Below are 25,363 nucleotides of genomic sequence, written 5' to 3' on the forward strand. Positions count from 1 at the left end.
GTTGATGAGATAGCTACTACATACCATTTTCAACGAAGCTTCAAGCGCACATAGTACTGAACAGGCTTCCGTGTGAGGCTTGTAATGCTCTTGTAACTCGACAAGTTCTCCGGGCACTTTTGGAACTCAAATGACCACGCCAGAGTGGTGACCAACAGCTTTATCTCCATGTATGCCAACTTCCGTCCAAAACAGCCTCGAAGTCCAAGACCAAAGGGTAGAGTTGGACCAGCAGCAGCATTGAACTCATCCTCGCCGTTCTCATTCCGTATAAGCCTGCGCTCCGGTCTGAACTTCTCCATCCCGTGGCTGTCCCAGACTCTCAGACCAAAGTCCTTGGCTGCTTTTTGGCAAGATGGACTACGTAGGCGTTCATCGATCTCATAGCCTGGCTCGGTGAAACTGGGACCCTTGTTCGGGACCATCACGAGGGTACCCTTGGGGATGGCATGGCCTAGAATGATAGTGCCCTCTTTGCAATCTCTATCCTGGCTGGCTGCTGTGTGGGCAAGTCGAAGCATCTCTTCAATGACTGCGTCTAGATACGGTATCTTTGCGTCGCAAATCTCGGAATGTGTAGGGAGTCGATTTTCGGTCGCAGCAGCTGAGTGGAAGCTTCGGAGACTGTCGAAGAGTCTTTGCTGAACTGATTGATCATCCGCCATGTACTTCAGACCCCAGCACAGAGTCGTGCTCGTCGTGTCGTGCCCGGCAACAATGAAGCCGGAAGTCTAGATCAATGGAAGGTCAGCATGTGATCTTGAGTGGTCACTTGAGCGTTCTTCTTACCTCGTCCCTCATGGTCTCGATCCAGTTGGGGAGAGGGCGGCCTTCTTTCTCCACAACACCGTTCAGTCGTCGAACCATCAAGTCAATTGCGGACTTTACATGTTTTTCTTCGTCGCCAGCATTCTGAACTTGGAGTTTGAATCTCTCCGACGCCTGCAAGACCTGATCCACAAGGAAATTGTCTCGTACAGCTCTTGTCCGACGGACACTAGGCATAAGCCCAATGATTGACCATGCAAGCCTTGGAAACCCAGTCTCGGCTACTCCACCAATGTTATCTGCACCCTGTAGGGTTGCTTCGAGCGCAGGATGGATTGGAGCAGTTGGAAAGCTCAACACCTCTTTGTCGAGTGCTGCATTTCGCAAGGCTTCGACGTTGGTAGTTGCTAACGCCTCAAGTTGAGGAATAAGCGCCCTCATCTCGGCAGCGTCGCCGAATCCGAAGTCAAAGACGGCATCTAGGGCAGCGTAGAAGACATCATGCTCTGCTGAAAATGACTTCCCATCGGCAAGATGCGCTTTCTTTCTCCAGAGATCTACGAGGCGCAAGGCACTCTTGTAGATATTCGGAGCCGCGACTCAGTGGAGAAATGCCGGAGTCATCAAGTCCTGAAGTAAGCGACGTTGAGCCTTCCACTGTGGGCCTGTCTTCAAGGTAATATGGAAAGAGTTTGCCTCGCCGGACAAGACACTACTCATAAAGTTAGAGCGGTCAAACTTCTTTCGGCGCAGAAGAATATCCTGGCCCTCGCGGAAATCGGCAACGACGACAGCAGGTTTCGTAAAAGGGCCCAGCCAGATTTGGAAGATGGGGCTGTTATGGCGACGAGACTGGGCTGAGATCCAGTTAAAGATATTGCCGGGAGATTCCTTCTTGCTCTGAGGGATATCGCCGAGGAGAATCTTCGTGGCGTCTTTATTATAAGGGATTCCAGGAATGGGCTTCGGCAGGAGGTATCGATAAAGGGAATAAAGAAGCGGCAATACCGCAATGAAAGGGCCTAGAACGCCCATCCATGGCACGGACGTATTGGGTTCCAACATGTCTGCCATGGCTGCGGACCTTGGCCAGAGCTTGTTGGAAAACGAAGAGTGCTGGCCTGAGACTATTAATCAAATGACTGGAAAGTCTTCATCGCGTTGCGGAATGGAGTCAAGCAATCTTCATGAAATATCCTTTCGTTAGAAAACCAAGCCGACGGCTTTCAGTTGGGGTCCGCTGGAGCTGGAGCGTACAGTAGCCGACGGAGCATAGAGTAGTCCCGACGGATACGGAGAATAGTAGGCGTTTTGCTGCCCGGACGCTAGTTTCCGGCAACCGGGCAGTACCCCACTATGTTACCGGCAATGAAGTCGGCCGGCCGCCGCAGGCTAGCTACCGCACCGCGCGCGTAATCGACTACAATTAGTTACGACCGCGCTTCTGGAAATACACTGAATCTCAATTTTGTCATCCTTTCGTCTTCCTTGCACTATTATTCCACGATTGATGAGAAGTACCACAAAGATCTATCTATGACTATAAGGCTAATGGGAACGCTGTCGTCGCTATCGATTCAACGACGTGCAATTGACTCTTCAGAGGTGTTTACAGCAGTAGCTACGTTGGCAGTTGCCACTTTGCCCGATGCCACCTCGCGTTGAGATGAATTCCCGTAGCTTCCTTCCTGGCTGCGATCGTCCTCCAAATGTGTAAGCTTTGCCTTCCTGTTTGCAGACGTCAGTATTGATTTTCACCAAATATGCGGCGTAGATTGACTCACTCTTTGCGTTTGATGTAAACGTCCAAAATGTGGGTGGCGATAATGAGTGATATCGCGCATCCCAGACAGAACGAGAAACCCTTCGGATATCGTGGGGACTCAACGGTGGGGAAGGTAAGAAGAGGCGTCCAAGCAGTTGAAGACTGTGCTATGATGGTGATCATCACGAGCGTGAAAGACCGCTGTTCGGGAGAGTCTCGGAGGATGGTGTTGACCCAGCCGTGCAACACACTGGAAAGTGCGTTGGACCAGTACATCGTCGCGAAAGCAAACCATTTTGCGCCTTCGGGTGCATCCCAAATGACCAAGATAATCAACCCCGTGACGTTCCACAACGATGAGAACGTAATAGCCCACGCCGGCCCCAGCACCAAATCGGACAGGAAGCATGCCACGATGTTGTAGAGGATGCCAAGGGCAGGGGCGATAGTCCCCATCTCATTGACCTCTGCAGACGTGTAGCGTCCCAAGCTCTTGATCCAAAGAAGGAAGCTGCCAGTGCTCTTGTGAATACCGGCATTCCAAAACAGCACATCGACGAGGACGACGGTCCAGAATTGCGGGCTGAGGAAGATCTTTTTGATGTGCCCCAGCTTGAACTTGCCACGCGTAACATGGCCACCTCTTTCGAGTCGGGCCTTAGCCACCTTGATATCATGGTCGTTCAAAACCCAGCGATTCGGCTGGTCGACGGTGCCGGGGAGGAGGAAATAGCCGAGGATTCCGACGGGAATGGTGATGATGGCGCAGATGATGTACATCCACCGCCACCCAGCCATGCCATGGACGCCTTCCAAGCGACGCGTTGCACCGGCGGCGATCAAGCCAGCCGTTAGCGTTCCGAGATTGAGTCCTGTGTAAAATATGCCACCCCTGCGAGCGATTTCATGGCCGCGGTACCACGAGCCAAAGACATAATGCATAGCCGGGAAGAATGCAGCCTGGCGGCGTCGTCAGTTTCAGTACGATAAACCACGAGGTCATGATATTCCACACACCTCAAAGAAGCCAACCATGAACCTGTAAGCAGCCATTTCTCCAAAGGTCTGTCCGCGGTACTGTAGAAGGGTAAAAAGACCCCACAGAATATCCAACGCTGGAATTGTCCAGTACATGGGAACGTAGGTGAAGAGAAACATGAAAGGCACCATGCCAACAACAGCGCCGACGGTGTACATGGTCTGTAGCTCAACCAACTCGTTGCCTTGAAATCCGAGCTCCTCTTTCATGCCTCCAACATAGGCATTGTCTGATCGTGTCAGCGTTTGCCTGGAACAGCGAAAAAAGCTGTTTCACCTACTCAGATTCGCCTGATCGATGTACTTGACCCAGTAGCTCAAGACCGCATACGGAACGACAATCATGTCAAGCTTGACAATGAGCTTGCGCTCCTCGGGCGTGTCATCGTCAGAGTACCATTGAATCTTCCACCACTTCTTCCTCGGAATAGTGTCGGCGGTAGGCATTTTCGGCAATCAGCACAAAGATGACCGTTGGAAAGTCCTAAACAAAGACGAAATGTGGTAGAAGGCCTTGCAATCCAAGAGCTTCCCAGCACCAGGGAGCTGGGACAATTGATTGATAACTGCTTCCCACCCGCCCCTGCACGTCAAAGTTCTCCCACCTTATCGATTGCGCCAGAGTCCCTGGGCCTTGTGCCATGTGAACCACCCACTGCCCAGGCCTGCATTTGTGGGAAGCGTCCCGCTTCCGCGCATCCCCGGAAGTCGGACGGTGCCCGACCCTGGACAACCAACGAACCGTTCTGAGAGGTGCCTCGTGGCATCTGCGAAGCCTGCCGGGAGTTGACCGACAATTTGGACGCTGAGTGCGCGGCTTGAACGGTCGTCGGCTGAAAAGGGATGTGGGTGGGGCGTGTGGCTGAACGACACACGAGGGGACTGCGCAAGAAAACGGAATCTCGTTGGTGCTCAACTCGGTGGCCGACGGGCCCAAACATGCTTAAAGTCGGAGATAAAGCCTGAAAGCGACTTTAAGATGGATTGTGGTGGCACGTTGCGGAGGATTCCGTTGCGTGCGCGGGGTTGGGTTGACTGGCTGGGAATGACGTGCTTGACGCTGGTGATGGTGCCAGACGCGCAGATTGGTAGCTCGATCACCGAGACTGTCCCGGTCTTCGGGTCATCTTGCACCAACTATAGAGCATGCAGATTTTGAGGACTTTCGCATTGGTTTCTATGATCGTTTGTTGACGCCGGTGTAGAGTCAGCGACAGGATTGCGGCGAACTCTGACAGAGCGGTCAACCTGGACCGCAACAGGTGATCTAGAGATGCACTGGAGCCAATCATGTTTCCTGGGTTTCCTCTTGGTAAGTCAAAGCACCCACTTTCCGGCCACCCCTGCATTCCGGCCACCCAAAAATGATGCATTCATAACAACCACCACTTTATTAATCAACTATCGACTGGGTATCGCTGCCACTATTATACAGCTTTCGGCCTCACTAGGGTAATCAGAGGCGCTGGATTCATGTGTATCATCGAGGGCATCGCCAGCCTCAATCTGGGCCTGCCGTACGTCGCTAATGGTCGCGAACTTTGTGTTTGGGTCGATGTGAACAGCCTTCCTCTTCCTAGTGATGCTATTGTTGACTTGGGCCTGGAGGAGCTGTATTTGATGCTGGGCGGTAGCCAACTCCATGGACTGCTCTTGGAAGCCTTTCTTCACCTTTCTAAAGAGCTGGCGTTGTGTGGCGATACTTTGTTCCAGTTGACTATACAGATGTAGTTGGTCGCCAAGGTCCTTCATCTTCCTTGGCGTAGACCACTTAACAGCAGAGGAACCAGATACCTATTCCTCGTTATCCTGGGAATTCTGGGCATCATAAGCACCTTTAGCCTTCTTGTTGAGTGGTGTTGATAGTGCTAGTGATGCTGATGATGCCTTGGGTAGTAGTAGGGAGCTTATAAGTGGCTTTGCAGCAGCAACAGGCCATAACCCAGTGTATTTCCAGCCACTCTTTATATTGCTTTCTGTTAGACCAGCAAGGCGAGCCTTCTGATAGCATGTTATGAAGTTCCTCTTGCCTATGATAGTCGAATCGTTCCACTGGGTGAGGTAACTAAGCTCCTTACGATAGGCTGCCTTGACAGGGCTGAAGACTGACTGATCAAGTGGCTGGAGGACATGGGAGGTATGTGGTGGTAGGAATAATAGATGGATGTTGTTGGTATAGCATTCCCACATAAAATCTGTTGTCGTATGGCTCCCATGCCTATCTAGGATAAGCAGTCTGACCTGGTCAGGTTGAGAGGGCCTAGTCTGAGGGAGGAAGACTCTTTGCAGCCACTCAACAGCAGTATCATCAGTAGTCCATCCATTTTCTGTTGCTGTGAATTCCCATCCATTGTATGGGTCAAGGTCTAGAGGAAACCACTGCTGTTAGACCTTCTTGCCCTTATATATAACCAGTGGATGCAGTGCCTTGCCAACAGCAGAGATACACTCGATGATAGATACCCAGGCTTGTGATCCAGGCTGCTTTTTCCTAACTGACTTCGTGGCAGCCCTTCCCAGCACCAGCCCATTATCCCCCTTGCCCTCAAGGATGCCAGTCTCATCCATGTTATATCGATTAGCTGGTTTGATGGCTGTGATGCGAGGCATCGCGAGATATTTGAACCATTGCCTAATAACCTCAGTAGATGCCCCATTAACACGCCTAGAATCAATAGAGCGACTTCTCTGGACCTTGATAGATGGGTTTCTTCGCAGGAATCCATCCATCCATCGCTTGCCTAGGGGTTGGGTATCCCCCATGGCATGGAGGATGCGCTGGGCGAAGTCCTTCACTTGTTGATGGGTTGGTGGCAGCCCGAGGTCAGCCTGGATTTGCACCCAGCTGGCCAGCTTAGCCTCCTGGGTATAGGATAGTCGCTGGAGGTCCTCAAAGGCAGCTGCTCTCTGTTAGGCGCCTTTAGTCCGGTCTTGAAGTGTTGATCGTGGTACTCCCCATCGCCTGGAGGCATTGCGGGCCGATATGCCATTTGCCATATCGGCAAGGGCTTGGTTAATCTCATTTTCGGTATACTGAACCATTAAGTAATCAAAAAGGTATCCTGAAAAAATGATGGAGTTTGGATAAAAACAGAAAATGTTGTAGTAGTTAGAAGTAGGAGGTTATCTAGAAAGTGGGTGGCTGGGCGGCATTTTTTGGGTGGCCGGAATGCAGGGGTGGCCGGAAAGTGGGTGCTTTGACTTAGCCCAGTCGTGCGGCAAACACCTTCACTAAAAATCAACTTCATCGAAATGGCGACATAAAGATTTCCACTTTGTGCTAAATGTTTTGTGCCGTTGAGACAGAATATCTGCCTGTAGTCGAAACATCGCTGAAGTAAGGTTTTGGATGTGAGCAAACTCATGGTTTGAGTTATCACGTCAGCGCCTAGTGGTTGCAACCAGCCCAGAGCGTTCGGTTGACCTTGTCTATCGAGCTTCCGAACACTCGAATAGGGTTGGCGCTCATCCCACAACCGTTGAGTGCTGCCAAATCCTGAAAGACTCAGCAGAAGATGGTTTTCATGTTAACAAACGGCAGACAAATTGCACCCAAGGTCTAGACTAGGCTCGGAGCTTAGCTTTTATTCGTTGCAACATCGTTGGTTCCGAGAAAAAAATCGATGGACCGGCTCTCGTGAAGTTTTTCAAGAGTTTGTTTGTGCCAAGACGCTGAACATAGTCAAACTTTTGACTTCGTAGTGGTTGAGCCAAACCACACCTTCAACAAAACTCTTGTCTCGTGGGTGTGCGACAAGATGTGGGTTCTTGAGCTTGTTGAGAGTTCGGACTGATGATGGGGGTGTAGGAGACAGTGGTGTCGACGTGTCTGCAACTGTCAGATTATGCGACCGCGACGTGTAACGTCCCGCACCCACTTTCCGGACACCCCCTCATTCCGGACACCTAAAAATGCCTCAATAAAATCTTTCTCTTACAACTTTGATCCTGAATAGCTTCACCACCTTAATCTCACTTATTTCCATCTTTATCTAACATCTTCTTCTAGACCATATGAGTCAATATACAGAGTATGAGATTAATCAGGCTCTTAATGCGATCTCTAATGGGCTTAGCGTGCGAAAAGCTGCATTGCAGTATGGGGTCCCAAAGTCTACTCTTTATGATCGTATCCAAGGCACCCAATCAAGAGATATTGCCTTCTCAGATCTACAGAGGCTCTCTCCAACCCAAGAAAGCCATTTGGCTGAATGGATTCGAATCCAGGCTGCCCTAGGCCTACCACCAACCCATCAACAACTCAAGGAATTCGCTGAGCGTATCCTACAGATCCATGGAGACGCCAAGCCTCTAGGGAAGAACTGGGTTCAGGCTTTTATCAAGAGAAACCCATCTGTAAGGGTCCAGAGAAGCAGAGCAATTGATTCCCAGCGCATCAACGGAGCCTCAACTAATGTCATCAGGCAATGGTTCAAGCACCTCGCCATCCCTGAGATCATAGCCATTAAAGCCTCCAATCGATACAATATGGATGAGTCTGGTATTCTGGAAGGCAGAGGATCAAATGGGCTTGTTCTTGGATCATCATAAACTCGTTCTATCCGCAAGAAACAGCCTGGATCGCGTGCTTGGACATCTCTGATTGAGTGTATCTCTGCAACTGGCAAGGCACTGCCTCCACTTGTTATATATAAGGGCAAGAGTGTCCAGCAGCAGTGGTTTCCTCTAGATCTGACGCCATACGAATCCTGGAAGTTCACAGCAACAGAAAACGGGTGGACTTCAGACTCTACAGCTGTTAAGTGGTTGACAGAGGTCTTTATACCTTCTACCCAGCCAGCAGACCCCTCAGAGGTCAGATTGTTGATCTTGGATGGTCATGGAAGCCATGAGACTACTGCTTTCATGTATACATGCTTCAGAAACAAGATACACTTGCTGTTCTTGCCAGCACACACGTCACACGTCCTTCAGCCACTTGATCAGTCGGTTTTTGGGCCCCTCAAGGCAGCATACAAGAAGGAGCTTGGATTACTTGCTGAATGGGATGCTGGTACAGTTGTGGGCAAGAGAAATTTCGTTGTATGCTATGGCAAGGCGCGTAAGGCAGCCCTGACAAGCAAGAATATCATCAGTGGCTGGAAATGGACTGGTTTGTGGCCTATCAGTATGGCTAGACCCCTCATGAGCCCTCTGCTGCTTGAGAACACTTCAACCCCTGCCAAACCAGCTGGTCAGGTCTGCAAAGGGCTCTCTGATGGCAAAGCAAGCGAAAAATGGGCGGCAGATACATCAGCAGTCCCTTGGTCAACCCCCAAGAAGAGGGATGAGCTTCAGGATCAGTTCAGCCTGTTCAGCAAGCTGGATAACGATGAGCATACGCAACGCCTGCTTTTTCGGAAGGTTCAGAAGGGCTTTGATGAGAAGGCATACCAACTGGCAGTAGCCCAGCGAAAGATTGAGGCACTACAAGCAGAGGTTGATGCCAGTAGGGCCAGGAAACGCAAGAAGGTCAAAATGAGCCCAAATTCGAAGTTTGCTGATATTGAGGCTATTCGGAGGGCTCAAATCGAGGCGGGAGAACTTGAAAATAGTATAAATGAATCCAGCGAGTCTGAAAACCCTAGTGATAGCGAAAGTTGTATTGTAGTTGCATCAGAATAGCAGAAGTCCTAGGTTTAAGTTACTGCGTTGATATATGGGGGCATAATTTTTGGGTGTCCGGAATGAGGGGGTGTCCGGAAAGTGGGTGCGGGACGTTATTTGTTTTCACTCACAGATAACAATCAACTTGCAATATTGTCAAAACAGCAGCTTTTTTTTGTAAAACTGCGCCACCACTTGCCCATCGAGAGTCAATCAACTTACCGGACCCAAGACGACTGCCGATTGCCGACTTCTTAATCTCTCGACTTCCTCCCGAGCGGATCCCGCGGATGCAACACTGCCACTGAATCGTCGTCCCATCTTTTCCTCTCCGGACTGGAAAGCCGACGCAGCCTCCGTGTTCGCAACACCTCCATCGACCGGGCCCTAAATGACGCTACGTGGGGTCCCTCGGACGTTTCTGTCTGAGCAGAAAAGAAACCTTGGTACACCGGACGACTCCAGCGGTTCCCCCGCGCCAGCCACTCCGATGGCGTGCACGAACCTTACTGGCTGGATCGTCATCCCAACGTCGAACACGGAATACGCAAACCGCCTCAAGACAGTTTCACGCCGTGGCCCAATCTGCCATTGTTGCTTACCAACATCATGACCTGACTTGTCCGTACGATTCTTCAGTTGGGGGTTTCCGAAGGACACGAAGCAAGTGACGAGAAGAGCGAATGTATAGTTATAAGATGGATGCATTTCCAAAGGACATTGAGCCCTTGGTGGTGAAGGTTGAGCGACTAATGCTGGTGTTTCATTGCGCTTAAAATGGACTTTCTCAAAACAAACCCCCTCTATCTCGGAGGCGCACTTGTGTGCGTCGCCCTAGCTACGGTAACTTCTTCAACAGCATAGAGGAACGACGAACGAAACTAATGGCGCACGATAGTACATATATCAAGGTCTCACAAACCCTTTATCAAACATACCAGGCCCGTGGTACACACGGTTCACAACCCTCGTATCAACATATTTCGTCGTCACCGCTCATCACCCTGACTGGGTGCACGCTCTGCACGCAAAATACGGCCCCGTGGTGCGAATTAGTCCACACGAAGTCGACGTCTCTGACCCGCAAACATGCCAGCGCATCCACAGTGTCAAGGGGGGCTTTTTGAAGTCTCCCTTCTACTCGCTCCTCATCACGGATTCGTCCAGCGTCTTCAACGAAATTCGGCCAGAAATCCACCGCAAGTACAAACGCCTGCTGTCGAACCCAATGTCAGAGACTGGGCTGAAGACGTTTTTGCCACGCATTGACGGCAAAGTACGCATGGCCATCGAGCGTATCCGGGACGAGAATAAGACTCGTGGAGCTGCGGACATTGCCAAGTGGTTCATGTTTCTATCATTCGACGTCATTGGTGACCTGACCTTCGGCGAGGGCTTCGGTCAGCTTGAAAGCGGCGTTGTAAGTACCACAATCAACATACCCTTGCTGGACCTTGAATCTCACACAACCCAGAAAAACAGATCCGTCAACGACTTCATCAGCCTCGGGTTCGTCGGCGGCCTGCGCTCCATGTTCCCCACCATCGCTTGGTTCTCCCTCTACCTCCCGATCCCCGTCTTCCGCGACGCCACCAAGATCCAGTACCGCACCTTCGACTACGCGCAGGGCGCGCTCGACCGGCACGCCGCGCGCGTCGAGGAGACCGGCGACGACCCCAAGCCGACCGTCTTCTCGAAGCTCTACACCGCCGGCGAGGAGGACAGCTGGTCGCCGATCGAGATCCGCGACAACGCGCAGGTCTTCATCGTCGGCGGCAGCGACACCACGGCCAACTCCATGATCTACCTCATCTGGGCCGTCTGCAAGCTGCCCGACGTCAAGAAGAAGCTGCTCGCCGAGCTGGCGACGCTGCCCGAGGACTTTGGGTACGAGGACCTCCGCGAGATGCCGTACCTGAACTGGATCGTCAACGAGACGCTGCGGCTGTATACGGCGCTGCCGTGCGGGCTGCCGCGGATCGTGCCGGCGGGCGGGTCGGAGCTTGCGGGGCATTTTATTCCTGAGGGCGCGACGGTGACTACGCAGGCGTATAGTTTGCATCGTGACGATCACGCGTTCCCGGATCCGTACCGGTTCTATCCCGACAGGTGGGAGCATACGACCCAGGAGATGAAGGATTGCACCATGCCTTTTGGTGGTGGATCGAGGAGTGAGTCTTGTTGACACCGTTATACTTTTCTGATCGCCGTGCTAACCAATGCAATAGCCTGTCTCGGACGTCACTTGGCTCGTATCGAACTTCGCCTGATCACCGCTCGATTCTTCCGCAACTTCCCCAATGCGACTGTGTCTGAGTTGGAGGGCATGTGCGACAAGGACATGGAGCCTGCATTGCACTTCCTGATGGTTCCGAGCGGCCATAGATGTCTGATCAAGCTCAATGGCAATGCATAAGCTGCGATGTCAATGTTGCTACTTGCCACGCTACTTCCGTGAGTCGCGTGTCCAAAGCATCGAGGGGTATGACACCTAGCTTCATGAATAAAATTCATAGAATTGAATTCTCCCAGAAAATGAACTACCTCGTATCTCAATTTTGAAGTCATGCACGTCAAGCAACACTACCAAGCACCACCTCCCCGCCGGCCTTGATTTGGTATCAACTCAATGCTCCCTACTATCACTTACTCAACTCCTGGAGCCATGAAAAGTTTCCACCATGCTGAAAGTAGAGATTTTGTGTAACGGAGAAGAATAGAAAAAGCATTTGCCACGTTTAGTCCACGTCGATGACGACTTTGAGAGCACCGTGCTGCGCTGCTGCCCCGAAGGTCTCATACGCCTTCTCCATCTCGTTGAGCTTGAAATCTGCATCTTTCGTAAGTCACACGTCCAAGTGAAAAGAGGAAGAGGTACTCTTACGGTGGGTAATCAGTTGAGAAGGCTGCAGCTTCCCAGACTGCACCAGCTTCAGAAGCATCGGCGTCGTCGTGGTGTCTACAAGCCTAGTGGTGATTGCTAAGGTATCAAGTCAGTCGTATGCTCAGTGTCTCACTCAACCCCAGTCAATGCTTACCAATGTTCTTGTCCCAAAGATTCTGGAGGTGAAGGTCAACCTTTGTTCCATGAACACCAACGTTCGCCAACACGCCACCGGGAGCCAGTAGCTCCTGGCAGAGGTCAAACGTAGCCGGAATGCCAACAGCCTCGATCACCGAGTCGCACCCCTTGCCCTCCGTCATCGCCTTGACGTCAGCGACAGCAGTTCCCTTGGAGCTATCCACAACATCAGTAGCGCCAAACTTCTTGGCCACCTCCAACCGGTTCGGGTCCGTATCAATCGCGATAATCTTCGACGGCGCATACATCTGCGCCGTGATAATCGACGCCAACCCAATCGGCCCGGACCCCACGACAGCGACCGTCCCGCCGGGCTGCACCTTTCCGCAGAGCACGCCGCACTCGTACCCCGTCGGGAAGATGTCACTCAACATAACCAGCGCCGCCTCGTCGGCGCCCTCGGGGACGGGGTGCAGGCTGCTCTCGGCGTGCGGGATGCGCACGTACTCGGCCTGCGTGCCATCAATCGTGTTGCCGAGGATCCAGCCGCCGGTGGTGCAGTGGCTGTACATGCCGCGGCGGCAGTACTCGCAGGTGCCGCAGTTGGAGATGGCCGAGATGAGGACCTTGTCGCCCTCCTTGTAGCGCGCGACGGAGGCGCCCGTCTTGTGGACGACGCCGACGCCCTCGTGGCCGAGGACGCGGCCCGGGGAGCAGGTGGCGACGTCGCCCTTGCGAATGTGCAGGTCCGTGCCGCAAATGGTGGTCTTGGAGACCTTGACGATCACGTCGGACGGGTTGACGATGTCCGGGAGGGGCTTGTCCTGGAGGGTAACGGAGTTGTTGCCGTTGTAGACGAGGGCTTTCATTGTGGAGAGGTAGCGCAGGGTGAGGGGGCTTGCTGAGAAGGCTTTGCCGGGGAGGGTTGAGGAGATGCCGGTGAGCGCTGGGAGATGGGATCTCGAGGCGCGTAGCAGGAATGATTTGGCTGCTCGCGAGGTGGCTGCCATTGTGAGGACCAGGCGAGCGAGTTGTGCGGGGTTGTTCGGCTGACCGGATGGTTTTCAGTAATGGTTCCAATGGCTACTACACAAACTGCGGAGAGGGCGGAAATTCAATTGCAGAGTTGGAGAATGAGAGTGCTTCATGTGTAATTTCAAGCGTAGATGTGGGTGGTAACAGACAGGTTATAGCGTCACTCGTGAGCCTACTGATCGAGGTAAGATGGCGAGATGGGCCTCGGACTACGGTATCCTGCAAAGTCTATCATTTTATCAGATCATTTGACTGCCAAAAGTGCGCTGGATCCGTGGTCTGATCTTCCATGTTGGTTCGGCGACGTCAGGGACATTGGTGGGGGTATTGACCCGCATGTGGGGGAAGCAGCTGATTTTGGGTCCGGGGTTGGCTCCAGCTTACTTGGTGACAGGTGAGTCGTCTCCTCAAATGAGGATACTTTACAGAAGAAGTTGGGTGACTTTTAGTTGCAACTGATCATGGGGATTAATTCCTTTGGCAGGCGGGGTTCGCCCGGGGTTATGTCAAGTTTGGTCGACGATGCACCGCCCGATGGGTATCGTAACAGCCCCGCGCTCTGTCACTTTTCACAAATCCAGCTGACTTGATAGGGCAATGTCCGAGATGCGCTGTTGCGGTCTTCCCGCAGGCCACGCTGGCTATTCGTCTGCTATGATGGTCGATATTACAGTGGGTTCAAGCCATGTTGCTGCCTCAGCTGGACCTGGATAGGGGCATGGGAAGGCATTGATCAATTGCTCGGTGGGGGCGGCATACATGCGGAGCCGCAGGTGCGGTTCCGCGAAGTGGATATCTCGGTGTGCGGATTACGAACCGAGGCGGAGCCGGCGCCATGAGTGGCCATTGGCCCCGCCTTACCGGTGCATCCGGGGGATTCGGCGCATTAGGATCTCATTGACGAGCACCCCTTCTCCGATGTTCCGGCGTCACAAAATACAACAAGGTATTTTAATAAACTCTGTCGTTCTCACTTCCAAACAAGATCTTTCTTTGTTCCACGTAAACCAAGTTGGATCGTTTGCTGCTGCAACACGGCCATGGCCCCGTCACGCCCTCACAGGCAATGCTCATGACGGACCCAGGCAGGCGACTCGGATCGGATCGGAACCTTGTCAGATCCACAGCGGAAGCAGAAAGAGTCCGTAGTTTCGCGGCACGCGGGCGGCGGGCTCTCGCTTGAGGAACTCAGTAAGCCAACCCGAAACGGACCAAAAGTCAAGCCACGCCGGGATCTGAGACACGTTGGCTATTTCCGGCTGAACAGCAAATCCGACCTGTGCATTCCAAGACATGCACAGGTGAACTCTGTCCGAGTCGTGTTTCTCCGGGCGGGACTCATCGCGAAAAGCGGGGCATTCTCAGTAAGCTGACAGAAGGGCGTTGCACGACGTATGCAGGCAATCAGCACAGGTCGTTTTCTTTAGTGCTTCAATTGGACCAAGTCATGCTTCTGTAACTAAATTAAGAGATTGAGTTGTCAGTAGCACTTTGGAAACAAATTCCATTCCGAATTGGCAAGCGCCTGCCCGTACTCAGCGCTCAAGTCACGGACAGCGGGGGCGGGTGAGCCGTTCGTCATTCTGCCGTATGGCCCCGCCATCGGCTGCACAGGCCCCGCTACCCCGCCGTCGCCCCTGGCGGCAAGCTGACCCGACTGCGCCATGACTTCATGCTCAACCTCCCGTCGTACGTAACAACGTGTACCTGCCTTTCGTTACATTAACTCAATCTCACCGCCATCTTACGCTCGTCTCGCCTTCCTTCCCTCTTTCAACTCACGAACGCCTCTTCCACACCGAGCCCTCTTCCATCGTCTTGACCTACAACTCTGATCCCTCGTATCTATTATAATTAATCTCAGTAATCATGGCCACTTCTCCCAGCGCCAAGCGTCAAAGGTCCTCCAAGGACGTCCCGTACGAGCTTATCTACTGGCCTGGTCTTCCCGGCCGCGGCGAGCACATCCGTCTCGCTCTCGAGGAGGCCGGCGCCGAGTACACCGACACCGCGCACATCGAGGACGGCGTGAAGTCGGTCCTGGCTCAAATCGACGCCAAGAACACCGGAGACGCCCACAACCCGCCTCCTCTGGCCCCTCCGATCCTCAAGCACGGCGACCTCGTCATCAGCCAAACACCCAACATCCTGCTGTACCTGGGCCCCCGCACCGGCCTGGCCCCCAAGCCCGATGGCGAGGACGCGGACGGCATCTACCGCATCAACGCGCTTGTGCTGACCGCATTGGACGGGCTGAGCAACGAGGTTCACGACACTCATCACCCGATTGCGACGGGGCTTTACTACGACGATCAGAAGGAGGAAAGCAAGAGGAAGGCGAAAGATTACCTTGAGAACCGCCTGCCGAAGTTCCTGGGCTACTTTGAGAGGGTTCTGAAGGGCAAAGCCAGCGGTGAGGGCCGGTGGCTGTACGGAGGCTCCTTGACGTATGCCGACCTGGTTCTGTTCCAGGTGAGTTCATTTCGACGCACGCAGGTTGAAGGGTGGTGCTGACATAAGCAGTGTGTCGATGGCGTCAAGTTCGCGTTCCCCAACGCGCTGAAGCGAATCGAGGGAAGCGGCGAGTATAAGGCGGTTTTCGAACTCTACGAAGCCGTCAAGGAGCGCCCCAAGATCAAGCAGTACCTTGCCAGCGATCGTAGACAGAAGTATAGCGATGGTATCTACCGCCACTACCCGGAACTGGATGAGGAGGCATCTGCGTAGGGTTATTTTTCAGCAGAGTGGACAAATGATGAAAAGGGGAAGAAAACAAAAGTATTGTTTATTTGGCTTGCTCTTGAGCCGCACCCGCTAAAAGAAGTTTTCCTTGAAAGAAATCAGTGAGCTCTTGACTTGCCCATCCATTGCTGTGATTGGTCAGTGTCAGTTGCAACAAACGGAAGGAGCTGCTCTCAACACCTCCTTCCCAAGTAACACTCAGCTGCTTGATGGACTGCCACCACTGAATCTTGAACTTCACCTTCGCCGCGTCAACTCTCAAACTTTTCAACCTTCACCTCAACAACACTAACCCTAAACAAACCATCACAACATGGCGCGCTCCCACTTGGAGGTGAGTTTTGCCAGCAGTGAAAGTTCCCGTCGGCGCATCTCTCACACACATATCCAGACCATCAACGCCCGCTTTCGATCAGCTGCAAATTCAGGCACCCTGAAGCCAAGAGGAGTCTTCAATAACAGAGACAATCAGTTCATCAGGGACATCAAAGATTTCTACAAGAACTTGAAGAAGCGTGTCAAGGCCCATTCGGACAAGGTCGATGATTATGAGTCGCTTCCGGAGGATTCGCCTGACGAACAAGACCAGACAAGCGACGCCACAGCTCACAAGGAGGACCAAACTGTCGCCCGTGGAGGCTCCATTGACCCCAGCAACGAGGTATGTGATCTGTTCGCACCTACCTCACTCACAAAGACCACGCGCTCTTTGACAATGTTACTGACACTGAACAGGACTACCAGCGTCAGAAGGCCCGCGAATACTTCAATGGCCTCATGTCGAGAGATCCTTCTGCCTCTGAGCCCATCCTGAAAGTTGCTCGGGATCTTCTTCAGGAAAGACCGCTTCCACCTCCTTCCCAATCGATCCTCAACTTTGATCCCATCCAAATGGAGACACTCCGTCATCTCCATCTTCTCAACTCAGTCCGACATGCGAACGAGATGGTCTCACCCAAGCGCCCAGCCGCTGCCGTCCAGCATCCTCGCCCGGTACCTCGCCCAGTAGTACCCAACAAAGCCATGCCTCCTGCGAACAGTAGCGCCGCGATAACTGGCTTCAGCTGGCAATCCAAGTTCCTCGAGATGGACTCGATACCGGGGGGGCCGAGCCAGGTAGTCATTGTGCCCGTTCATCGCGCAAAGGATCGGCCGGAGCAACAACAGAGAGGTGGGCAACGCAAATGAGGCATCGAACGAGATCGATCAAGAGAACGAGAGCAAGTGTGTCTGATTAAACTACCGAGAGAGGTTTGTCCCCCAAAACTCACTGCCTCAAATTCCTCGTTCAAGTCACTGACAGAGGCATTTTACAGGGTACCAGTTTGTCCGCCGGCAGTGCAAGTATCCACGGTCTTGCCTTGGTTGAGGACGGAGACCTCGTTGGGAGGAATTTCCTGAACGCAACGGCCGAAACGGTCGCATTCGCCATCCTTGCTGCCGACGCTGCATGCGGTTCCAACGTTGCCGAAGAGAGCGCTTCCCTTGCCGTCGATGAAGTTACGGGGAACAGATGCTATACGAAAGATCAGTGTCAGCGAGGGTTTGAACTTGCGCTAGGCTTGGAGTTGCGAGAAGACGGAAGTTCCGTACCTGCGGCAGCATGGCCCATGGCGAAGGCAGCAACGGTGAGGAAGACGGCGGTGATCTGCATGATGGCGGTTGTTGGAATGTTGAGTAACTCAAAAACGATGAGACGAGGGTATTAAAAGTAGATGCTCCGGGCACTAAGAGAATTGAAAAAATCGAAACAAGTCTATTGCGACGAAAGGACTGATGAGTTGGATGATGGGCACAATGTTGATGGTGTTCTTCATGATGCTTTATATCTCCCATTTCACCAACACCTCGCCATCCTATAGTCGCCCATTCTAAGCTTCAATTCTAGCTTATTTCTGCCCACTACGAGGGGACCCGGGGCAGCGCACCTCCCTCAAACAGTCTGAGACGCGTGATGATCGTTACAGTGGGTGTCAGCTCGACGCCTAATAAGACGTCGCATTATGGGTGGGGTCGAACGCTGAAAGAAAGTTCACTATCGGTAAATCATGCTGATCATCCCGCAAAATCTGGGCGACTTTAAACGCTCCCGCGGCAGATCACCGTGAATTCTTTCCCTCAATGTCAATTTCCCTCTTGTGTGTTTTGTAACGATAGCGTTGACTTGCAGAAATCAGCAACGTCGGTAACCGGCATCGACGGCCAAGATCTCGCAGCACATCCACATACGTAACAGCGTCCCATCCTGGACTTTCCGCCGCCATGACCGCACCGTCAACTGATCCGTGCCACCAAGCTACCAGACGCCAGCTGGAGGCGAGAACACTGCTGACTCAGGCCCCTCCGGTGGGATTTACCTGGTAAGCAGGTAGCGAGACGGAGAAGCCTAGCGGTCATAAGCTTGCATCACGGCGTTTCATGTCCCTTACAGCGACCTGTGAAACATCAGACGATGGCCTTATTGCTCTCAGCCCTGACAGCTGCCATCCAATGGCACACTGCTTAAAACCATCCCGTCCCCACCCCGCGGCTCCCGTGGTATGGTGTCGCGTGTCTCGACCGGCAGCGTTACCGGCTGGGCTTTGTGTGGTTTGTGGTACTTGCCCAAGATGAGCGGGTAAGACGTCCGCCGTGGGCGTGATGGCGCACCCAAAGTCCGCTTATGTCAGGAACTGATCGTGTGTTTTGCCCCCGGTGAAGCACAGGTCATTTCTGTTCAACCCAGAATAGTTGTCTTTGGCAGCACTCCTAACGCTCAGCGATCTTGTTTGCATATGAGGAGTTTTGAGACATGAGACTTAGCCTAGCTCGACGTATCTTGACACGCTCGGAAGTATTGTTGCCTCGGTGACGCTTAAAATCTGCATAGATACAACCTTACTATAGCTACCTTGTCGAAGTCGTCGAGTGACTTGTATTCACACAAGCCACATACACCCCAAGGAGCGCAGCCTGGCAAGAGCCCAAGAGGTGGCTGGTCTCGTCAGAGTTCTAGTACTCTACTTTTGTGACTACATGCACATGGCTAGCTGGCATGTGATAATAACAGAAAACCAAAGACCAATCATTGGCGATGCTAAGCACTGGCCTAGTCATGAACACAGATGTTGTAAAACTTGTAGACGATAGTCATGAGATAGGCTGGCATCCCCGAAGTTTCCGCTTCATGCCTCTAGAAAATTTGACAATGGATCTTACCGTTCAGTAGGGGCTAGATTGCACCTTTACATATGAGAGTTAAGAAAGCCAGTTCTCCTGGCAGATCTTCAGCGGATCTTTAGAAGCGCGATGACGGAGACGCCGATTTGGTCACATCCACATTGTTCGGATTTGCGAAACAGAGAGTTTGCGGCATCTGTAGCCAAATTTTCTCTCGGGCCTTTACTTGTAACTTCTTTGTTGAGAATCAACGTGCGTTGGTCTGCATCCCATTCAGAGTGGCAGACCTCTGCTGCAAAGCCGGTATCGAGGGTTTCCCCAACCTCAAGGTTGCCTTCTCATATCCTCCAGACGCCCTAATCACGGCTGAAGTATCACGTCCTCACTCGGCAATTCTAGCATAGAATGCGGCGTTGTGAATCTATCCGACACCTCTCATCGCATCTCTCCAGCAACAAAAGCTTACTGGCCATGAACGCATGACGAGCCCATCTTTCAACCATTGCATCACATCATCTGCGAGATCGGGCGAACAGTACCCCGCTGTCCGCGAACTTTTTGAGATAGATTGCCCACTGCACTGACTCGTCGTAGTGCGACTGCATCCAATGAGTGGTTGACTCGTCCCCGAAAGGGGAAAAATTGAAATATCACGAGAGCCATACAGCAGACGCTAGCCTTATGGTTTGGGCGATCCATCCGCTCTGTAATTTGTCTCCTCTCCAATCCCAGGCCCTCGCGGACTCTGCGAAAACTTTATTCTTTGTCTGTACGACATACGAGCAGTTGGATAATCCACTTTACGGACACTTTGGCCGCCTGCGCGAAGAGACACAAGCTGCGACGGGGGAATTATCCGGCGGGATAGTCAGTAATCGATGGCTTCCCGGCAAAGTTTTGATGGCACTGCGCTGTATGTTTGGTTGATAGAAGCAGGTAGTTTAGCACACGTTCAGTCAATTGCTGCTATTAACTCACAGCGCAGTACTATCAATTTTAGGTGCCATCATGAGGATGGTCCGGCGGGCCGAGGAACGCTTGGACATGCGTAACCCATACACCGGGATCTACCCGAGTTCGGAGCATTGGACGGACACCGTCACTTCAACTCACCTCTGGGCCGTGACAACAGACGAACGGCGTTGATCATGGACGGGAGCCCGGGTTCCCGTTTTTGAAGACCCCCGGGGACAAAATTCCCAAGGAAATCTTACGCTAGCAGCATAGGTACTGTATCTTTTAGTTACCACGGTACTTATCGAGTACCCCTTGAAGTCGATGGAGCTGCCGGGAGGACAATTACGTGAACAACAGCAACCGGTCTCAGGCACGATGTGGTGAAAATTTAGGCCACAGGCGGTAGTCGCCTGGTTTCGGCATGGACAGTTGCGGCAGAAGCCTACGATTGTAAGCCTCTGGTGCTGTTTTCCCGCGGTTCCGGATACGATGTACGAGTAATCCGTTATTCTCGGCCGATTACTGATTTAGATGCAACACCTGTGATTATTTCCGGGCTGGCTGTGTGGTGGTGCTAGGTTATGAAACAGTGGGGTGTTCTGGGCCTGAGCTTCCTGTTCTGGCATAGCCCTCTTGTTCGACATGGGAATCGAACATCGGCGTAATAATAGCATCAGAAAGTATCCCATCGGCTCCCGACATGACACCAAAAAGCAAATTCTTCACAAGCCTCTAGATACAGAACAAGTAGAGTTGAATGTCAGGAAAAAAAAAAAGAAAGAAAGCAAACGTTCTTGAGTGCAGTGGTTTTAAGTGTTCAACTGTCCTGTTCTGGGTCACGTGGTAGTACGGGATGACGTACTCATCAGGGGCCGGTTAGCCGCAAGTTGCTATAACAGATTAAAGAGGGAAAAAGATGAGTGGATCTGCAGATTGTGATGCCTTTCCATCCACCACGGTCCGCTTCTTAAGGTTGCGGTTTGTCCGATTGCCTGCCGCCTTGACATGCGCTTCTGCGGGATAGAACAAGGTTTGAGCAAGGCTTGACAGAGCTTGAGCAGGCGCTTCTTTAATTTTCCTATTCGGTGTTCCAAAAGTCTTGACAGCCCGAAGGGAATCAAGTCAATCCGCAACCCGGAGCAGCCTAAATCACAGTCTTCCTTTGATCTTTTGTGTAGATAACGACAACATCATCGTGTTCTGTGAATAGCTGCATGCCGCTATTGAGGGAAATCTTTCAAGGGCATCTGCTCTAAGTCTCAGCCATATTGATTGAGGCGGGCATTGAACTTAAGTATTGCGGTGAGTGGTCTCTGACTCGTCATAAACCCTACGGGCCTAACCAGGAGGAGACGCCCGTTAATCAATGCATTCAAGCGAGACTACCATGCTTGAGTCATGAGTCAAGATCTACAACATACATATACAAACCAATAAGAACTACTCACCTGTGCAGTCGTCACTAGTTGTAGTAACCAACCGCTCCGTCTTTCATTTTCCAACTATCGCTCGCATATCTGGCCAACATGAAGCTCGCTACTGTTGTTTCCGTCGGTTCTCTCTTGCTTGGATCCGCCAATGCGTGGTGGTGCACCTCCTACGGCAAGGAAGCGAACCATCTGAGCTGCAAGGCCTTGTACCCTGTATGTTTGTACAAGAACGAGATGTACACCTGATTGGATCTGAATTCACTGACATGTGGTTTTCTAATAGGACCGCAACACTTTCTGTTGTAGCGAGGCAGAGGGCGGTGACCGTCACACCTGGCGAGGCGACTGCTTAATGTCCTATGACGAAGGCTCCGCTTGCGGCGATGGCGGATTTGAGGGTTGCGTAAGTCATGTGTCTTCTCAGATCCCAAGTCTGCAGCATTACTGACGTTTTTGAACAGTGTTATTAGGAGTAGGCAAGGCGGATGTTCATGAAGCAATTGATCGAGCGGGGCAACATGTACATAATGAGATACCAGCCAGACACAAGCCATCCTCGTTTAATCTACCACCTCGCTATAGAGAATTCCGTTCAGCTCGGCAACAGCCATGTCTTCTCATAGATCGACAGAATCCATTTTGATCTCTGTGGGAGGTGCGGTCCCGATGACGCGCAGTTCACTGCTCCCATTGACATTGCTGTGATTTGTAACCTCTGCGACGATCAACCACAGCAATATGCCTTATAGAACAATGCATCCGCTGACAGTGGAGATTTAGTTTGTTCTAGCACTTCGAGACTTAGTTCCTGCCTCATTGAAGCCTCCAGCATCCTTGATCAGTATCCCTCAAATACAAAGCCGTTTTGAGAAGTTTTGTGTAAGGAAGGTATGAGCTGTCCACGTTTTTGATAACTCTCAGCGGTGGTGGGCAGCTCTTGGAAGCCGGGAGATACCCGAAACAAAACGGCTCTGACTGGTGGTGATGTGTGGGCCTGGGCAAAGACCTTCCGGTACGGAGGAGAGGCAAGGTGAAGATGTCCAATTTCAAAGGCGACAACAGTGTACTTCATCTGAGTTTCGATATCGCCCTGCACCACAGATTCTCAGGGGAGAAATCGTAGACCTCTTCTCTGACGTTGTCCCATGGAACATTATGACTACCACTACCACTCCCTTACTCAACTGTGATATTCAAGTTTCGCTGAACATAGCCGTTGTCCATTGGTTCATTTGGACGTTTGGTATCAACTGATTCATGTCCTCTTCCATCTAACGCTTGAATGAACTCCTCATAGTAGTCTCTCTCTGGGTCTTCATCAACATTTGGGTACGTGTCGAAATTCCTCAGATTGAATGACCCAAGACGACAAAAACGACCCCCATCACCAGTGTTTTGACCACAGGCTCGGAGAACAAGGCCACAGATCGTCAGCTGATCTTCCCATTCTTCTTCCAGGTCATCTGATGCGTTTTCCTCGTCCAATTCGTGCTCCTTCATATTGCCATTTGGTTCTCCCTCGCTCTGAGGTCGCGTCCGTGCCCGCCTGGAACCCCATGATCCACCGTAAATCGGGAGCAAGTAGACCTCACCGTAAATCGGGAGCAAGTAGACCTCATCGCAGTCCCCTTCGTCGCTCAATGCGTCTATAAAGACAGGGAATCTTTCTTTCGCTCCATTGACGCTGACAAATTGGTAGTGATACGTCTCGTCTTCGTCGGATATTTCCTCGAGTTTGGTAGCCCCAAGAAGGCGGGCTTGCATAAGAACGGAGCACGCTAGCGAAAGCAAGCCGTCACTCACTTTGCCGAAACAATCCGGGCTAGACAGCGTAGTATATGCATCAGTTACGCTGATGTACTGTTCCATGTCGACGCGATGATCCTTAAAGTCGATGTCCCATCCCCATGCCAATATTGGGCTGTCGACGGACATCCATGACCAAGAGGGGGCTCTCCAAGCTGGCCTTCTTCGACGTCCAATAACTGCCCACACAAGTTCGGTGACAAGAGACTCTCTCCACATGCCTGCGAGGTATTGGTGACCAGTGACCTCGTGTTGACGTCTAGCAATACCGGCCAAAGCGGGTAGATGATCCTCAGGATCTGTAAGTTGAGCGCGAGAATACTGGGAGACAATGTCACGCCACCTCCAAGCTCGGTCTTCCGGACAGACGAGGTGTGATCTGGCTAGACCTCGAATCCCAGGCGGAAGGAATTCTGATCGGAAGCCGGACCTGCATTCCCAGAAAATACCAGTGTTGCCAAAGTAAATTGTACGGGCGGGGAGAAGCCTCTCCTGTAGAGTCCAGGCTCGAGTGGCCAAATGCGTGTACGTGAAGGATTCATCATACACGGTATCACCATAGAAATTGCGAACTGCACTAAACTTGCTCGTGCTGACTCGAGCATAGAGTCCCCCACTGTAGTACTTGTAGCGCTCTGTTTTCGAGAAGAAGCCCTCGTCTACGTTGGTCGCGGAGGATGCGGCGAGGTTGACATAGCTATTGCCGTAGACAGATCTCATGCGGCTGGATTCAATGGACCAATCTTCGGGATCATGTTGAATTATGCAAAGAGCGTCGATCCAGATGTACGAAAGTCCTAGTTGCTTCGCCACATGAATAGCATCTCGGAACGTTTGTGGCAGATCGCTGACAGAAACACCTTCCAGAAACGACTTCATCGTATTCTGAGTCAGGCTCAGAAATGGCCTGAGACCCCAGCAATAGCTCAGTGTAGCGTATTGGGGCATGGTATTGAGGGCTTCAGTGTGCACCACTCTGGCATAATCGCAGTCAAAAAAGAGTAGCCTTGCAGGGCAATCATACTTTTTTTGACTGACACAGATTTCGTGAGAGGCATTGCATTCACGCAGCCACATTCTAGCAAGGTCATATGCGTCACGGTTCTCTTGCCAGGACGAATCTATATGTATTAGCCCAAGCACGCATTAATGGATTCTCGAGTAAGGCAATACATGTATTGTGCGCTTACATGATGGTTGTATCAAATCAGAGTAGAAACAAGTAGGTTGAGCGCCAGGATTATTGCAGTGAGTGGCCTCCTTCCCTGGGAAGTTTAACCATATAATATGCGGTTTGAGTGGCCCTTCGCCCCAGTTCTGAATGGCCAAGGATGTGAAGCCATTGTGACCGAACGCTCTGAGCCGCCGTTCGATCCTCTGAAAGGTAAGCAATAGTCCCGCGTAGACTAATCTCCAATGTATCAAGGCACACAATTCGCATCCAGCACTGGCTGCCGCTTCGATCTCGCAAACGCTACTGAAGGAGCGTCCTCGCGTCAAAGCCCAACCTCCGATCGATAGGTCTGGCCAGTGTTGCAACAGATCTCGACACTTGCCGCAAAATCCGTCCACGATGGTCATCGCATGTGCGAGCCTCTGTATCTCCTCTGATGGTCGATTTCATCCTTCTCAACCTCTTGAACAAGATCTGAATCGGCTCCGACATCATCGCCATCAGCTGCGAGATATCTTTCAGCCCACGTATCGGGTACGTCGTCATTGGTCGTGGCGGTAGTTTCGCCGAAGGAGACGGAGGATTCTCGAGTAACAATATCCATCTCATTTGGTGAGCTGACGAGAGGCTGGTGGACAGGTTGTAGTTCACGAGTTGAGTGAGGATTTAAGGAGTGCCAGCCTGATCAGTTCAATGAAGATGCAGTAAGCACTTGGCGAACGGGCGTGTCGTTGATTGATTGGCTCGCTTTCTCGATGGAATGCAGCAAAGTGGAATGCTACGTGTAATTACAGACCAATGAAAATCATTCGGGAAGTTTGATAAGCGCTCGAAGTGCTTTTTGTTAGAAACTTCATCAT

General features: G+C 51.9%; 10 protein-coding genes across 10 annotated transcripts; 4 read left to right on the plus strand and 6 right to left on the minus strand.

Annotated features, from left to right (window-relative positions):
- Positions 1–29: 29 nt before the first annotated feature.
- CGCA056_v001725 (Cytochrome P450 monooxygenase TRI13) lies at positions 30–1,842 on the minus strand (the record flags this gene model as incomplete). The annotated part of the gene is made up of 3 exons (XM_037316985.1): positions 30–731; positions 790–1,367; positions 1,485–1,842. 3 exons carry the CDS (start codon positions 1,840–1,842, stop codon positions 30–32), a joined length of 1,638 nt encoding a protein of 545 aa, XP_037185143.1.
- Positions 1,843–2,302: 460 nt separating this feature from the next.
- Positions 2,303–4,018, minus strand: SEO1-2 (putative transporter SEO1; the record flags this gene model as incomplete). Its single annotated transcript, XM_037316986.1, has 5 exons — positions 2,303–2,308; positions 2,382–2,496; positions 2,553–3,493; positions 3,551–3,801; positions 3,853–4,018. The coding sequence occupies 5 exons, from the start codon at positions 4,016–4,018 to the stop codon at positions 2,303–2,305; spliced, it is 1,479 nt and encodes a 492-aa protein (XP_037186055.1).
- A 954-nt stretch (positions 4,019–4,972) lies between these two features.
- CGCA056_v001727 (uncharacterized protein) lies at positions 4,973–5,323 on the minus strand (the record flags this gene model as incomplete). Its single annotated transcript, XM_037316987.1, has 1 exon — positions 4,973–5,323. The coding sequence occupies one exon, from the start codon at positions 5,321–5,323 to the stop codon at positions 4,973–4,975; it is 351 nt and encodes a 116-aa protein (XP_037186054.1).
- A 4,632-nt stretch (positions 5,324–9,955) lies between these two features.
- On the plus strand, positions 9,956–11,594 carry azaI (Cytochrome P450 monooxygenase azaI; the record flags this gene model as incomplete). The annotated part of the gene is made up of 4 exons (XM_037316988.1): positions 9,956–10,021; positions 10,077–10,598; positions 10,653–11,349; positions 11,407–11,594. The coding sequence occupies 4 exons, from the start codon at positions 9,956–9,958 to the stop codon at positions 11,592–11,594; spliced, it is 1,473 nt and encodes a 490-aa protein (XP_037186057.1).
- A 322-nt stretch (positions 11,595–11,916) lies between these two features.
- On the minus strand, positions 11,917–13,210 carry adh-10 (Alcohol dehydrogenase 1; the record flags this gene model as incomplete). Its single annotated transcript, XM_037316989.1, has 3 exons — positions 11,917–12,008; positions 12,063–12,158; positions 12,217–13,210. 3 exons carry the CDS (start codon positions 13,208–13,210, stop codon positions 11,917–11,919), a joined length of 1,182 nt encoding a protein of 393 aa, XP_037186056.1.
- Positions 13,211–15,104: 1,894 nt separating this feature from the next.
- GST (Glutathione S-transferase) lies at positions 15,105–15,962 on the plus strand (the record flags this gene model as incomplete). The annotated part of the gene is made up of 2 exons (XM_037316990.1): positions 15,105–15,707; positions 15,759–15,962. 2 exons carry the CDS (start codon positions 15,105–15,107, stop codon positions 15,960–15,962), a joined length of 807 nt encoding a protein of 268 aa, XP_037185056.1.
- A 328-nt stretch (positions 15,963–16,290) lies between these two features.
- Positions 16,291–17,165, plus strand: CGCA056_v001731 (uncharacterized protein; the record flags this gene model as incomplete). Its single annotated transcript, XM_037316991.1, has 3 exons — positions 16,291–16,311; positions 16,369–16,638; positions 16,713–17,165. The coding sequence occupies 3 exons, from the start codon at positions 16,291–16,293 to the stop codon at positions 17,163–17,165; spliced, it is 744 nt and encodes a 247-aa protein (XP_037185057.1).
- A 122-nt stretch (positions 17,166–17,287) lies between these two features.
- Positions 17,288–17,631, minus strand: CGCA056_v001732 (uncharacterized protein; the record flags this gene model as incomplete). The annotated part of the gene is made up of 2 exons (XM_037316992.1): positions 17,288–17,493; positions 17,571–17,631. 2 exons carry the CDS (start codon positions 17,629–17,631, stop codon positions 17,288–17,290), a joined length of 267 nt encoding a protein of 88 aa, XP_037185054.1.
- Positions 17,632–21,619: 3,988 nt separating this feature from the next.
- On the plus strand, positions 21,620–21,993 carry CGCA056_v001733 (uncharacterized protein; the record flags this gene model as incomplete). Its single annotated transcript, XM_037316993.1, has 3 exons — positions 21,620–21,736; positions 21,807–21,926; positions 21,985–21,993. 3 exons carry the CDS (start codon positions 21,620–21,622, stop codon positions 21,991–21,993), a joined length of 246 nt encoding a protein of 81 aa, XP_037185055.1.
- A 706-nt stretch (positions 21,994–22,699) lies between these two features.
- Positions 22,700–24,277, minus strand: CGCA056_v001734 (uncharacterized protein; the record flags this gene model as incomplete). The annotated part of the gene is made up of 1 exon (XM_037316994.1): positions 22,700–24,277. One exon carries the CDS (start codon positions 24,275–24,277, stop codon positions 22,700–22,702), a length of 1,578 nt encoding a protein of 525 aa, XP_037185052.1.
- Between the last annotated feature and the right edge of the window lie 1,086 nt (positions 24,278–25,363).

This window comes from Colletotrichum aenigma (genome assembly GCF_013390185.1).
Source record: "Colletotrichum aenigma strain Cg56 chromosome Unknown KSG_Cg56_contig01, whole genome shotgun sequence".
In the NCBI taxonomy this organism is placed as follows: Eukaryota; Fungi; Ascomycota; class Sordariomycetes; order Glomerellales; family Glomerellaceae; genus Colletotrichum; species Colletotrichum aenigma.